General features: G+C 39.5%; 1 protein-coding gene across 7 annotated transcripts in view; it reads right to left on the bottom strand.

The window, feature by feature from the left end:
- MGAT4A (alpha-1,3-mannosyl-glycoprotein 4-beta-N-acetylglucosaminyltransferase A) overlaps window positions 1-14,048 on the bottom strand; it is a 108,780-nt gene that overhangs the window by 20,051 nt on the left and 74,681 nt on the right. For all 7 annotated transcript variants that reach the window (XR_009447884.1, XM_059659005.1, XM_059659008.1 and 4 more), the window contains 5 exons: window positions 13,685-13,731; window positions 11,845-11,958; window positions 9,831-9,906; window positions 6,293-6,407; window positions 3,606-3,736 (listed from right to left, as the gene is read on the bottom strand). Coding sequence is in view for 6 of the 7 variants with exons in the window: in XM_059659005.1 (XP_059514988.1) it covers window positions 3,606-3,736; window positions 6,293-6,407; window positions 9,831-9,906; window positions 11,845-11,958; window positions 13,685-13,731 (483 nt within the window). In the remaining variant the exon portion in view is untranslated. The remainder of the gene's footprint in view (window positions 1-3,605; window positions 3,737-6,292; window positions 6,408-9,830; window positions 9,907-11,844; window positions 11,959-13,684; window positions 13,732-14,048) is intronic.

Here is a 14,048-nt window from a genome sequence, read left to right as displayed (position 1 = left end):
TGTGCACACAGCTCACAAAGGGGTGCACCAAGAGTGTCTACCTCAGGTGAATGAGGAGGCTGAGCCACTGGGCCATATAGGACACCTACTACACAAGGCCACTCTATCAACTCAAGGAGACATAGCAGCTCGACCCAATACATAGAAACAAACACAGGGAAGCAGTCAAAATGCAGAGACAAAGAAACATGTTACAAATGAAAGAAATGGAAGAAAGCAAACTACTGGATATACAGTTCAAAACCACAGTTATAAGGTTACTCAAGAATCTTCTAGAAACCTCCAAGGAACTTAGTGAGACCTTCAAGGATCTTAGTGAGAATGCCAAAAAAATGGAAAAGGACCAGTCAGAAATTAAACATACACTGACTGAAATAAAGAATAATATACAGAGATCCAACAGCAGACTAGAGGATCCCAAGAATCAAGTCAAAGATTTGAAATACGAGAAAGCAGAAAACACCCAACCAGAAGAGCAAAAAGAAAAAAGAATCCAAAAATATGAAGATAGTGTAAGGAGCTTCTGGGACAACTTCAAGCGTATCTACATACGAATTATGGGGGCGCCAGAAGAAGAGAGAGAGCAAGATTTTGAAAACCTATTTGAAGAAATAATGACAAAAAACTTCCCCTACCTGGTGAAAGAAATAGACTTACAAGTCCAGGAAGTGCAGAGAACCCCAAACAAGAGGAATCCAAAGAGGACCACACCAAGACACATCATAATTAAAATGCCAAGGGCAAAAGACAAAGAGAGAATCTTAAAAGCAGCAAGAGAAAGAAACTCAGTTACCTACAAGGGAGTACCCATACGACTGTCAGCTGATTTCTCAACAGGAACTATGCAGGCCAGAAGGGAGTGGCAAGAAATATTCCAAGTGATGAATAGCAAGAACCTACAACCAAGAATACTCTACCCAGCAAAGCTGTCATTTAGAATTGAAGGTCAGATAAAGAGCTTCACTGACAAGAAAAAGCTAAAGGAGTTCATCACCACAAAACCAGTATTATATGAAATGCTGAAGGGTATCCTTTAAGAAGAGGAAGAAAAAGAAAAAGGTAAAGATAAAAAATTATGAACAACAAAGTGACAACAAATACATACCTATCAACATGTGAATCTAAAAATCAAATGAATAATGAATCTGATGAACAGAATAAATTGGTGAATGGAATAGACTCAGGGGCATGGAACAGACTGATGATTCTCAGAGGGAAGGGGGTGTGGGGGGTGCAGGAAGAGATTAGACAAAGATCTTATATGCATGTATGCAGTACCTATGGACACAGACAATAGGGTGGAGAGGGCCTGGGGTGGGGTGGGAACCAAATTATGCGGGTTCCAGAAGAAGAGAGAGAGCATCTATAATAATCTCAACAATAGATTTTTTTTAAAAAAAAAGAAATGAAAAAGACATATAAATGACAAATCTGGATTATTAATAAATTTCTAAAAAGCAAAAATATTAAAATGCGCAAACTATAAACTAAAGGTTTGGGTCAAATAGACAAAATATACAAGAAGGTAATATAATTAAGAATTTGCAAATAATTAAAGGGACATTTGGTTGCATGAAAGCAATTTGAAAATGTGAGGCAACAACTTGACTATAAGCAAGTAAACGATATGAAGAGTGACACCGACACATCTATCCCAGCACAGGTAAGGACATCCATGTTTCAACTCAAAGCGCCTCGGAGCGTAGACTTCAGATCAACCTGGCGTCGAACTGACCAGAGTGCGGGCCGCTGGATGCCAGCAGGGCTCTCGATGGGTGTTAGTCTGGAGCTTCAAATCAGCTACAGCCGCTGGTCATGCTTTCATTAACTCTTCATTTTCAATGACTTCTTATAAGTTTTAGGTCAAAAACATGTTAAAAAGGACATTTATAAAACATTTCCACTTTGAAAGACCTCCAATAATTTACTGGGTATTAAAAGGCCTGATTTTGGGGGGAACCACTGTTCCTCATATTTGTGATACACACAAAAAATTCCATCATAAATTGCATTATGAGTAAGAGGTGTGAATTGTAACACCAAATATATTTCAAAATTCACCAACCTTTCCACATTTACTGGCTTATTGAATTTACACAAGAGGTGAACATTATTACTAACATTAGAACAGAAGTAAGGAGTATATTTTATTCACACGAATTCAACTACTCAAGTAGAAGGAGAGGGAGACGGAAGGGAAAGAACAAAGGGAGTGGAGAAGAACCAACAGGGCCTGAGGCTGAGCCAAACACTCAACAGGCAATGGACACATGTGGGCCAGAAAAGTCAGAGCCGGTCAATAAGCCTTTGGAAAAAATGTGAGATTGCTTTGAAGAGTTTCCCAGACCACACCAAAGAGGCCATTCCAGATACCAGCAAGTATGTGTGGCAGCTTCTCTGACGTCTAGTGGAAGCAACTGAAGAAATACGGACCACAGAGAAATGTGGCCAAGGAGTGAAAGAATAGATACAACTGGCCAAAGGGCTGTGGACTTAATGCACCAGTGATTTAAAGGGTTTTCATCGTTTTAATTTTTACTATCAGAAATTTTAACCTTAAGGGCTTACTTTAGAACCTAGCCACATATTAGATTAAACTGCACAGGACCAAATAAATGCAAGCAATTTTAGGAGTGAAAAGATGGCGTTAAACTTTTTATCCTATAATAAAAATTCCTGTAATTCATGAAGAAAACACAGGGAAGGCCTTACATCATGGAATGAATGCAGTGATAGCTACAGAAGATAATGTCCTAAAAGTGCATTGGAAGATAGCATGATAAAACTATTCTAGGGAATGTAAGGTCATAAAATCAAATTAAATTAAATGCCTATTTGTTAGAATGAATATTAAGTCAACCATATAATATATGCTTTTAATAAATAGTTCGTGTCATTACATGTCACAATTTACTTATTCATTTTTGAGAATGTACACCCATATTTTATTTATGCTTACACTGAATAAAAATTTGCTTTTTCAGAGGTACAATTCAAATTGGACAAGAAAAACATCAAATTAATTTTTGCAATAAGATTTCTAAGGAAGTAACTTGATGTTTGAATAATCAAAGCAAAAGTCATCTTTCACTTATCACCACCAAAAAGGTCAGCATGTGAGTGTGAACATTGGTTTCTTCCAAGTAATAAACTGAAAGGTACTTTTGTGACCTGCCATTATTTTGGTATAAAATATCACTTCTATGTTATTCCTTATTTCCAGGTGTGTAGGAGTCTGATATTGTCCCCAAAGTATTTGAAAAAAGAAAGCTGACAGAGAATCTGAAGAAAATTTAAATAGCCCACAGAGGACAGATATGATCCACACCTGCAGCCAACAGCAATGAGACAGCAGAGTCTAAAGACATGAGACACACTGATCAGAACTGAAAGGTGGACTTAACTTATTCATTGGATTTTCCAGCTACTATTTAAAAGTCACTCTATTACTGAAACTTTTGTCAGTTCAAGAAAGAAGGCAAGCACTCAAAATGTTAAGTGGAAACACCTATTTAACTGTTCATTCATAAAATCTAGCTCCCTAAAAGTCACTTTCATGAAATATAGAAAAGAAGCTTCTTGCACCTCATAGGAAATTAACTTACTGCATCTTTTTCAGGGTTGCAGACTTTCACCCAAAGAATGTGGTCCAAGAGCCAATCAATGGGCTTCTCCTTATAGAACATAAATATGAATTCCACAATCAGAGTGAGGTCTGGCGCTTGAAACATTTTACCTGAAAAGATATTCCAGTCAACTGCGGTAATAAAGAAGCCAAGCATGCATACCGCGTACGTCAGGGAAACCTACACAACAAATTAACTCATGGTGCTCTTTCAACTATGAGTCATTATGAATAATGTCCCCACTTGTCTTATCACAACAAACTTGCTTTGGGTCAACATGGAGCTATCATCCTATCTAATAATAGACAAACATGGTAATTAACTATACCTCCACTACGCTTCCCATTGGCTAATCAGCAGGATATTTAAATTAAATGCCAACAAAGATGGCAGCCGGCAGCCACGCAGCTGAAGCGAACATGAGGCTTGCTTGCTCCAGTGATGGAGGAAGCCAAGGTTCCCCCTGCCGCGGCTCAGCTCTGAGCTCCGGATGCAACAATGTTGCAATTATAGAAGGCTGCCAGTACAGCGGTGGTGGTGGGAGCCTCTCCTGCCTGATGGCAACACAGTTTCAATTATAGAAGCTAAACAAACCCAGATACCTGCTTTCAGCCAGCCACGGCCTCAGAGCTGGAGCCGGCTCTCAGCTCCAGTGACAACTATAGAAGGTAAATAAATCCCAGAATAACAAAAAAAGGAAAAAAAAGAGGCTGGGAGCTTCAGTCGCCCACCAACCTGAAAACGGCCCTCAGCCTCTCACCCAGGCTGGCCAGGCACCCCAGTGGGGACCCCCACCCTGAAGGGGGTGTGACCAGCTGCAAACAGCCATCAGCCCCTCATCCAGACTGGCCAGGCACCCAAGCGGGACCCCCACCCTGATCCGGGACACCCTTCAGGGAAAACCAGACGGCCCCCACCTGTGCACCAGGCCTCTATCCTATATAGTAAAAGGGTAATATGCAAACTGACCCTAACAGCAGAAAGACTGGGAATGACTGGTCACTATGACACACACTGACCACCAGGGGGCAGACGCTCAATGCAGGAGTGGCCCTCTGATGGTCAGTGTGCTCTCACAGGGGGGAGCTCTGCTCAGCCACAAGCCAGGCTGATGGCTGCCAGTACAGCGGTGGTGGTGGGAGCCTCTCCTGCCTCCTCAGCAGTGCTAAGGATGACTGACTGCAGCTTAGGTCTGCTCTCCGCTGGCAAATGGACATCCCCTGAGGGCTGCCGGGCTGCCAGAGGGATGTCTGACTGCCATCTTAGGCCCAATCCCCCAGGGAGCGGGCCTAAGCCCGCAGGTGGTCATCCCCCGAGGGGTCCCAGACTGTGAGAGGGCACAGGCCAGGCTGAGGGACCCCCTACCCCTGAGTGCACAAATTTTTGTGCACCGGGCCTCTAGTCCTATATAATAAACCTCTATAATAAAAGGGTATTATGCAAATCAACTGAACGGCAGAATAACTGATCATTATGATGCACACTGACCACCAGGGGGCAGATGCTCAACGCAGGAGCTGCCTCCTGGTGGTTAGTGTGCTCCCACAGGGAGAACAGCAGCGGTGGTGGGAGTCTCTCCCGCCTTGAGGCGAAGCTAAGGATGTCTGACTGACAGCTTAGGCCCGCTCCCTGCGGGGAGCAGCCCTGTGGACCTAAGCTGTCAGTCAGACATCCCCCCAGGGATCCCGGACTGCAAGAGGGCGCAGGCCGGGCTTAGGGACCCCCCTGAGTGCACAAATCTCATGCACCGGACCGCTATTCTGGATATAAATGGAAGTAGTGAATTCCTGATTTTCTATATTACAAATTTATCATACAACTACTGGTTCAAAGGATTCAAGAATCAAGTCAGAGATTTTTTCCTTCATGTCTTAATAAGATTCTTCCCATTTTTAAAAAAAGGAATTTAAGAGGGTTAGGTAAAAACAAATTTTTAAAATAATAAATGCAAAAAACAAGGACTCCTAGCTCTTCTGTCTTCACTTAAACCTTCACAAGTAAAGATGTTTTTTGACTCTTAAATTAAGGTTGAGATAAGGGATCAGCAAGACCAAAGGCCCAGCCTCTAATATTTAAAGTTTTAAAGTACTATAGGAAGTGAAATGTTATCCTCTGGGTGTTTTTCTAAACCTGTAAATTTCCTTCAATTCTTTGATTTTCAACATATTCTCTTTAGTTGGATAATTTAGGAATGTTAGTGAAAAACTTTTTAAATTAGTATCCTGACTAGTCAATAAAAGAAACAAATGAATACAAATTAATCACTGGACAGGAACTTCATGTACTACACCAAATGCCAGGAATTCATATTAGAAAACTGTTAACTTGACATTTTTTAAAAGACGATCTTGCAAAAGCAGTGGGCTATTGAAGAGGGTCAGAGAATTCAGACATGCTCACCAGGACCATGGCTGGCTTTGCATGTAGACATGAGGAGGGCTGCCTTGTAGAACTCTAGAGTAAATACTACAACCTTAGAAATCTCCAAATACTATTTTGGGTTGCCTTACATCATTTCTCTAAGCTGAATTTCCTCAAAAGCAATACATTTCCAAAGAATAAAGACAACTTTAAAGTAAATTAAAAAATTAAAAAAAGAATTGAGTCCAATATCCCAAACCTCACAATTATTTCTGAAAAGTAGATAAATCCAACACTTTTCTTACCAATGAAGCCCAGCTGGGAGAACTCTAGTATCATCCATTCCTCAGAAGAAAGTTGAAGGGCAAAATTTTTGATAGTGTTAAAGTAATTCGGTTTGGCAATAATATCATCTTCAAGCTGAAGAAAGAGGTGAAAGATTTAGATAGACCATTTTTATTATGAAAAATAATCAAGCATACTTTATCATGAAAATCAAGTAAACAATGGTCAAAAATGATAAAATTACAAAACTAAATTTTATTAAAAGAAAATGAGGAAAATAAAAGGGAAGATGCAAAATCCAAGTGAACTAAACCATTCCCATACTCTGCGAAATAACAACAGCACTCCATGAATTACTCCTTTTGGTCGTTTTATACTGCCCAATGTGATTTCACACTGCCTTTCTTCTTTTCAAAGGAAAATAATTTTTTGTAGGCCTTTAATTTATTTTTCCTTTTTACATAAAACACATACCAAGTCAAAGAGAGAGTCAAAGAAAAATCTAGTAGCTTCCCTTCTCTGCCCTCCACCCTGCTAGCTGGGGTAGCCAATGTTAAAAGTTGGTTGTGCATCAATTCAACACCTTCTGTATGGACATATCGCACATAAAGACCCATACACACTTCTTCCAGGTTCCCACCCACCTCTACGATTTTATTTAAAAAGGGGGCCATACATTTTTCTCTTCATATACCATGAATAACTTTCAGGTTAATAAATACGTATTTAAATCATCCTTTTTAATAGATGTGTAATATTCCATGCTACAATTGTACAACAGTTCATTCAACTTGCCCAGCTCACAGGCAGACATACATTTTTTGTCTGTGCCAACAATGCTGTACTGATATGCTTCTACTTACATACTTTTCATTTCTGTAGATTCCTAAAAGTTCCTTTTTTACATTTTGAAAGATATCTTCAAAATCCTTAAGAAGCTGTAGCAGCTCACAAGATGCCAGTTAACCCCATGTGCTCTGCCAACACCATGTGTTAACTACGCTGGGAACTGCTGCCAGTTCCGTAGGGCGTTGACAGAGATCAGCGATCATGGACGCATGCAAAGACCTCCTCCCCAGAATCTTCTTGCATATAATTTTAAAGTCACAAGGTAATTTTAATATCCTAAGAAAACTTTTCCTTTTCTTAATTTCACATTATCATGTCTAGTTATCTAAAAATAAATAATTTTCACTTATTTTAGGATTTAAAGTTTTCATGCCTTTAAGTCCTCTAAGATTACTTCTTCCTCTCTGTGTAACAGTAGTATTTGGAAAGATATGATACTGACTCACCAAATATTTATTGAGCTTTTATTATGTCCAAGACCTGCACTAAACCCTGGGAATAAATCAGTGGCATAAGGCATCTATGATGTATTAAGTAACACCAAATAGTTTATAAAACAATATGTACAGTATGATTCTGCTCTTACAAAAAGGGTTGTTAAATGAATTTATAAGTGTAAAGCCTAAATTGTAAAGAGCAATGCCTGACATATGGTAAGCATGCAATAGACACTAGTTGATAGCTGCTGCTGTTACTAAATACTGGCCTCTGCTGTTACATACTGACCCTGTTTAGGGGAAGTGTTCCTTATCATCCTCCTTCTAAACTCCAACCTTTCCTTAATTTCCTAAACATTTACTTTTCCTATACTTCACAAAAAATCTTTAAGGTTGCATTAATTCTCTCCTTGGAAAGCAAATTTTAAAAATACAGTATAGTTTTAAATTCTCTCTAAAAAGTTCTTGACCATAATGTGTTTATATAGTGGCCCTAGAATAAACAGCAAGGGTCAACTACAGTAATATTTGGGATATGTTAAAACAAAACATTTTGAAATTATAGTAAGACTTCTCTAAGGTACTTCAAGGAAATGTACTCTCTAAATTTAGGATATTGGCTTTTATGTGCTTAAATGCTGTATACTGTTATATACAACTAGAGGCCAAGAGCACAAATTCGTGCACAGATGGGCTCCCTCAGCCTGGCCAGCGATTGAGGCCTATCAGGGGGAGAGACCCCAGGAGGTTGGCTGGCTGGCCCTCCGATCTGGGCCTATGGGGGGGAGGGGCAGGCTGGCAGAGGGGAGGGACCGCGGGAGGTTGGCCGGTTGGCCGGCCGTGGGAGGTTGGCTATGGAAGCACACTGACCACCAGGGGGCAGCTACTGCATTGAGCATCTGGCCCCTTGTGGTCAATACATGTCATAGCGACAGGTCGGTCGACCGTAACAGTCACTTAGGCTTTTCTATATATAGATGTTCAGTTCTGACCCTACCATCATTTACATCTCCCTTTCTGCGAACCAAGGAAGAGTTCATGCCCATTTGTCATGTGTTTTTTTAATCCTCACCTGAGGGGTGAGGACATTTTTTTTCATTGATTTTTAGAGAGAGTGGAAGGGAGGAGGAAGAAGAGAGAGAGAAACATTGATTGGTTGCCGCCCACACACCCATGACTGGAAGTGGAGAACTGAACCTGCAACCCAGGTATATGCCCTTGACTGGGAACGTTGAACCCCAAGCCCTCCAGTGCACAGGCTGACACTAACCACTGAGCCATGCCAGCCAGGGTCATGCCCATTTGAACGCAGCTGGCCCACGGTATAATGTCAAGGGAGACAAAGTCGGACCTTAGGTAAGCCCACCTTCCCATGAGATGCCAAGCTTTTTCCTTCTTTCCTCTCCTCCCAAAGCCCCTTCCCATCTCTCCCAACCCCCGTAGCTGCCTACCATTTCCCTTCTGATTCAGGGACCAGAATACCTTTTCTTAACACTTTCATCAAAACATCCTCCTAGGTAAGGACCTAATAAACTTTTTATACTAAAAAACAAAACAAAAAAACACACAAAAGAAACCCTGACAGACTTAGTGTCTCGGCGTATTTGTATTTCAAACAAGGAATAATGACCTTTCGTGAAAGAAATGAATTGGGAAATTTAAGCTTAAGTCACTAAGGAAAATGAAATCTGAAAGAAATAATAGCTTCCCAGATTACTGAGATGTTGTCTACCTGGCTAACTTAAAACCCGTATCACTATAGATTCACTATTCTAGTCATGCTAATAAAATAAAATGTCAGTTTTATTACCTAAAGTAAATATACTGTAGCATACAAAAACCCCCACTATATTAATAGAACCACTAAAAAAATATAGAAATCCTTCTTTAAAATTTTCCATATAATTAACTCTTAGTTCTTTTTAACAGTGGAAACAGGGAGGATGAGAAAGGAGAGGGAGGATGAGGGAAGAGGAGGAGGATAAGAGGAGAGGGAGGGATGGGAGAAAAGGAAAAAAGAGATGAGCAACCTGTCCGCTGTCACACCACTAAGTGGAGAGCTAGTGTTTGTGCAAAACCAGAGAATGGAACTTCAGAGCCCACATTCTCAGTGAGTAGGAGAGATGCTTCTGCCCGCGATATATTGTTATTATCTTTGAGATCTGGGAGGGCTTACGCTTTTAACACACGCCGTTTTAATGAAAATATACCCTTGATGTTATCACTTTTTCTTTAAAAGTGTGAAACACATTAAAGAAATAACCACACTTACCTGAATGTAATATATGCCCTTTTCCTGAGCATACATCATTAGAAAACAATAATCTAGGTTTTGCTTTGTTCTCCATCTGAAATAAAAATTTTCAAAAATAAGGCTCAGACTCAAATTAGGCAATATAGGATTAAATGCATTACATTTTATGATATATATTATGATATAACATTGTAATCTATATTTTAAAAGGCCTGTGGCCCTAACACCATAATAACCAAGACCAGTGCGGGTGGGCGGAGCTGCAAACACGGCAGGGCGGCAGGTGGGCATGCAGGGGGGTGGGGCTGCGCGATTTCGTGTGCTGGGCTTCTAGTATTCTATAATATGTAATATATTACATAGACACAATATGTATATATTTTATATACATGATGTATACACAATATATGAAACATATAGCAGTAAATACATTTGTTGAAAAAAATTGTAATCCAGTATTTTCCAAACTTCCTTGACCACTGACTCTTTTTTCAGTAACATCTTCATGTCTCTGGGAACTAGTCTTCAACAATTATACTGTGGGGATCACTGCTCTGGTGCCTAGGACTGTGCTCCAAGCAGGTAGAAATTAATAAATATGTATTGAATGCTTAAAAACCCAAGACAGCCTATTAAAATTTACAACATTAAGTTCTTTCAGTGAATCCTGGTAACCTATAGAAACTGACTAATTTTAAATAAGAGAAGTGGTTCTAAAAGTGAGGTAAAAAAAAACAAAACCCACAACAATCAGTAAAATAAAAGCTTTGAATCATATTAAGCAAACTTCTCCATAATACAGCTAATACGACTACCTAGAATTTTTTACTAAATTCAACCCTAATTTTTTGAAAAATAAAATTATATTTATTGAGAGACAACCAATTATGAGGACATATCTGTCTTTGGGACAAATTAATAACTCAAGATGTACAAATCTCTTCCCAAAATACCATTTTTCCTTTTCTCTAGTTACAGAAAATCCAAAACTAATACCAATATTTCTTAGTTTTTAATAACACAATGAAAGCTAAGTCCTTCAGTTTTAGAGAGCCAGACACAAATCCAATAGACTAAGTACTATAATACAATTTTGCAGGACAGTATTATTGTTTTTGGCTCTTTATTGAGTCAGCCCTCATTTATGCTGCATACAGATCTGAGATTTCTATCTGTACTAACTTCTGAGTTATAGATAACATACTCTTAAGAAAAGTCATAGCATTAGAGCAGCAGTTATAAAAATTATAGTTTACCAAATCAACCTCTCATCAGAAACTCCATAGAATTTCCAATAAAATACCCCAAATTTCATTGGCTCTCATTAATTGGCTAACTCCTAAAATATGTGAAGCTTTGATAAAGAAGAACTACATTTATTATACACTAGAGGCCCGGTGCACAAAAATTTGTGCACTGGTGGGGGAGGGGGGTTGGGGGGTGTCCCTCAGCCCCACTTGTGCCCTCTCACAGTCTGGGACCCCTTGGGAGATAACCAACTGCTGGCTTAGGCCCACTCCCTGGTGGAAGATGGCAGGCCCGATCCCTTGGTGCCTGCCCCGCCTCCCCGGGTCACGCACACGGCAGGGCCGATCCGGGGGTTGGGGCGCCGCCCTGGGTCGGGTTGCACACGGGACACCTGGGTGGGTCGCACACAGGATGCCCGGGCAGGCCGGCGGATCACTGCTGCCCTGCCCGGCCGCCCCAGGTAGGGTCGCACACGGACGCCAGCCGCCCCAGGTCGCAGATAGCAGGCCTGGATGGCAGCAGGGCAGACAGGATGGTGCTGTCCGGCCCCACCACCCCGGGTCACAAATAGCAGGCCCAGATGGCTGTGGGGCAAGCGGGATGGTGCTGTCCCAACCTGCCTGCAGTATGCAAATTAGCCGCCATCTTTGTTGGCAGTTAATTTGCATATTGCGCTGATTAGCAAATGGGAAGTGTAGCAAAGGTACAGTCAATTACCATGTTTGTCTATTATTAGATAGGATTACATTCACAAGGGTGAGGGTTCTAAGAAACACAGGCTCACCTTACTCTTTCTTTAGAGTCTCCAAATGTCGTCTTTAAGTTTGTCAAGTCAGGATAATAGCTTCCAGGAGGTGATATTATTTCCACCAAACCAGAACTGATTTCTTTAGAAAATCTATCATGAGAAAGGTTAGTTGAGTTATTTAAGCTCTGTGGGATTTTATTTATCTTAATGCTCAACTTACTGTGTTATCATAAAACACATCAGTAATGAACACACTGTGTTCAATGAAGTAGTTCATCAATGATTTTCCAGAAACTACAGATTTTTCTAATAGCACACATTTTTAAAAAATAATGCTTTTAAAAAGTGTAAAGTGCCACTATTCTTGGAGCAGCATGGCAATCCTAGGCCAAATGCAGGAATTACTTTCCTAAAAAGTATAAGAATTTTAACAAATCAAATCGAGATATCACAGAAAATAGAAATTGAAGAAAAACAAAGTAATGAAGGAGTTTGCACGCGCGCGCGCATGTGTGTGTATATGTACAAAAATCGAAGTTCTTTAATTTTCAGGAAGGTTTAGTTGTCGGTCATACACTGTATGTCATTCTAAGCTAGTGTTTCTCACTGAGAGCGCTCCTGCCCCTAAAGGGTACACTGAGCAATGACCAGACATTGGTCCTCATCACTATGGACAGTACTGACATCTAGTGGGTAGACGGACATTAGGGATGCTGTTAAACATACTACAGTGCACAGGACAGTCCTCACAACAAAGAATTATCTAGCCCAAGATGTTAACAGGGCCAAGGTGGGGAAACTGTTCTAAAGTTTTTTAAACCAATCTTACTTACTCAATAGCAACTTCCTTCTCATTTGCATTCTCCATTACTTCATTTTTGCAAATCTCCACAAAATGGGTGTCTAACTATCTGTCTTTGCACAAATGTTCTTAGTGCTTAATTTTCACTTTTTTTTCCTGGGCATGGTTTTCCTACACATTGATGAAGAAAGGAATTGACAGAATCATTGCATGTGCCCCACAGACGTGCCCATGTGAAGGGGACTAGTAATTATTTCTCTGGTCCTCTCTTAAGGAATCTATACTCTCTGATAGTACTTTTATGAAGGCTGCCAAGAAATTGAGCACTTGAGAAAAAATCTAACAAATACAGAGTTTAATCTGGAATTATACATATTTTTTAAATCTCTGGTTTTAGAACTGTGATAGACAAATATAAAGCCACAGTATTTTAAATCTAGAGTTGGCAAATAATTGTTGTTTCTCTTTTGTCTTTTTAAGTAGAAGATAAGTGTTTAGGGGGCAAAAACAGGCAGAATTCAATGATGAAACCATATCAAGACTGATTTTTTAACGTTACTATTAAGACTACCACCAAAGCAGTATTTTACAAATTAATGATACCTGAAATTTACTAAACTTTCTATCTGTAGTTACCTGGGATGTACCTTGCTCACAGTAAATTGCTCCTCAACCTTTGCAAAATAGATTAGATTCAGACATAGTTTAGCACTGAGGTTTGAAGCTGCTAAATGACTATCTGCCATAACAGCAGAAAATTTTTGCTTGGTAAACACGGTGAAAGTTTTAAGTAATCTCGTATGATTCTATGTTCACTGTTCTCCAGATTAAAGACTGTTATTTGATAATGTTACATACATATAACATTCAAGTTTTTTCTAAATATACCAATTTATCCCATCAGATAACTAGATGTGCACCTTCTTTATGACAATGCCGAAGACCAATTATAGGTGGTCCAATGAACACTGAATTCCAGAGAAATGAATTATAAAAGAAGGCATTATCTTTTAGCAGAAAGAGAAGAGATAATAGTAATGATTATTTTCACTTCCATAATTAAGAAGAACTTACTCTTTCTCCAGGTTGGCTATAACACCGTGTACATAATCAATATCTGTCTGGGAAAGAAAAGAAAATTGTACCTACGTTCATTGTTTTTATTTTTTTATTTAACTTTTAATACTGAACTCAAAATCAAATAAGTGAATAAAACATTCATTGAAAACATTACATTAGATTTTCAGGTAAGTTATGGGATTTGCATTTATGTACCGGTATTCTACTTTAATGCACCACTAGATATCACTGAGTATTTGCTAATACAGTAAGTAGATAACTAAGGTTTCATTATTTTCAATTGTCGATGTTCAATAGAAAAAATTAAGCACAAAAACTATTACTACTTCTTCTGAAATATCCAAACTGTAAGTAATGA

This window comes from Myotis daubentonii, chromosome 12 (assembly GCF_963259705.1).
Source record: "Myotis daubentonii chromosome 12, mMyoDau2.1, whole genome shotgun sequence".
Taxonomy (NCBI): domain Eukaryota; kingdom Metazoa; phylum Chordata; class Mammalia; order Chiroptera; family Vespertilionidae; genus Myotis; species Myotis daubentonii.
This window is presented reverse-complemented; position numbering and strand designations above follow the sequence as displayed.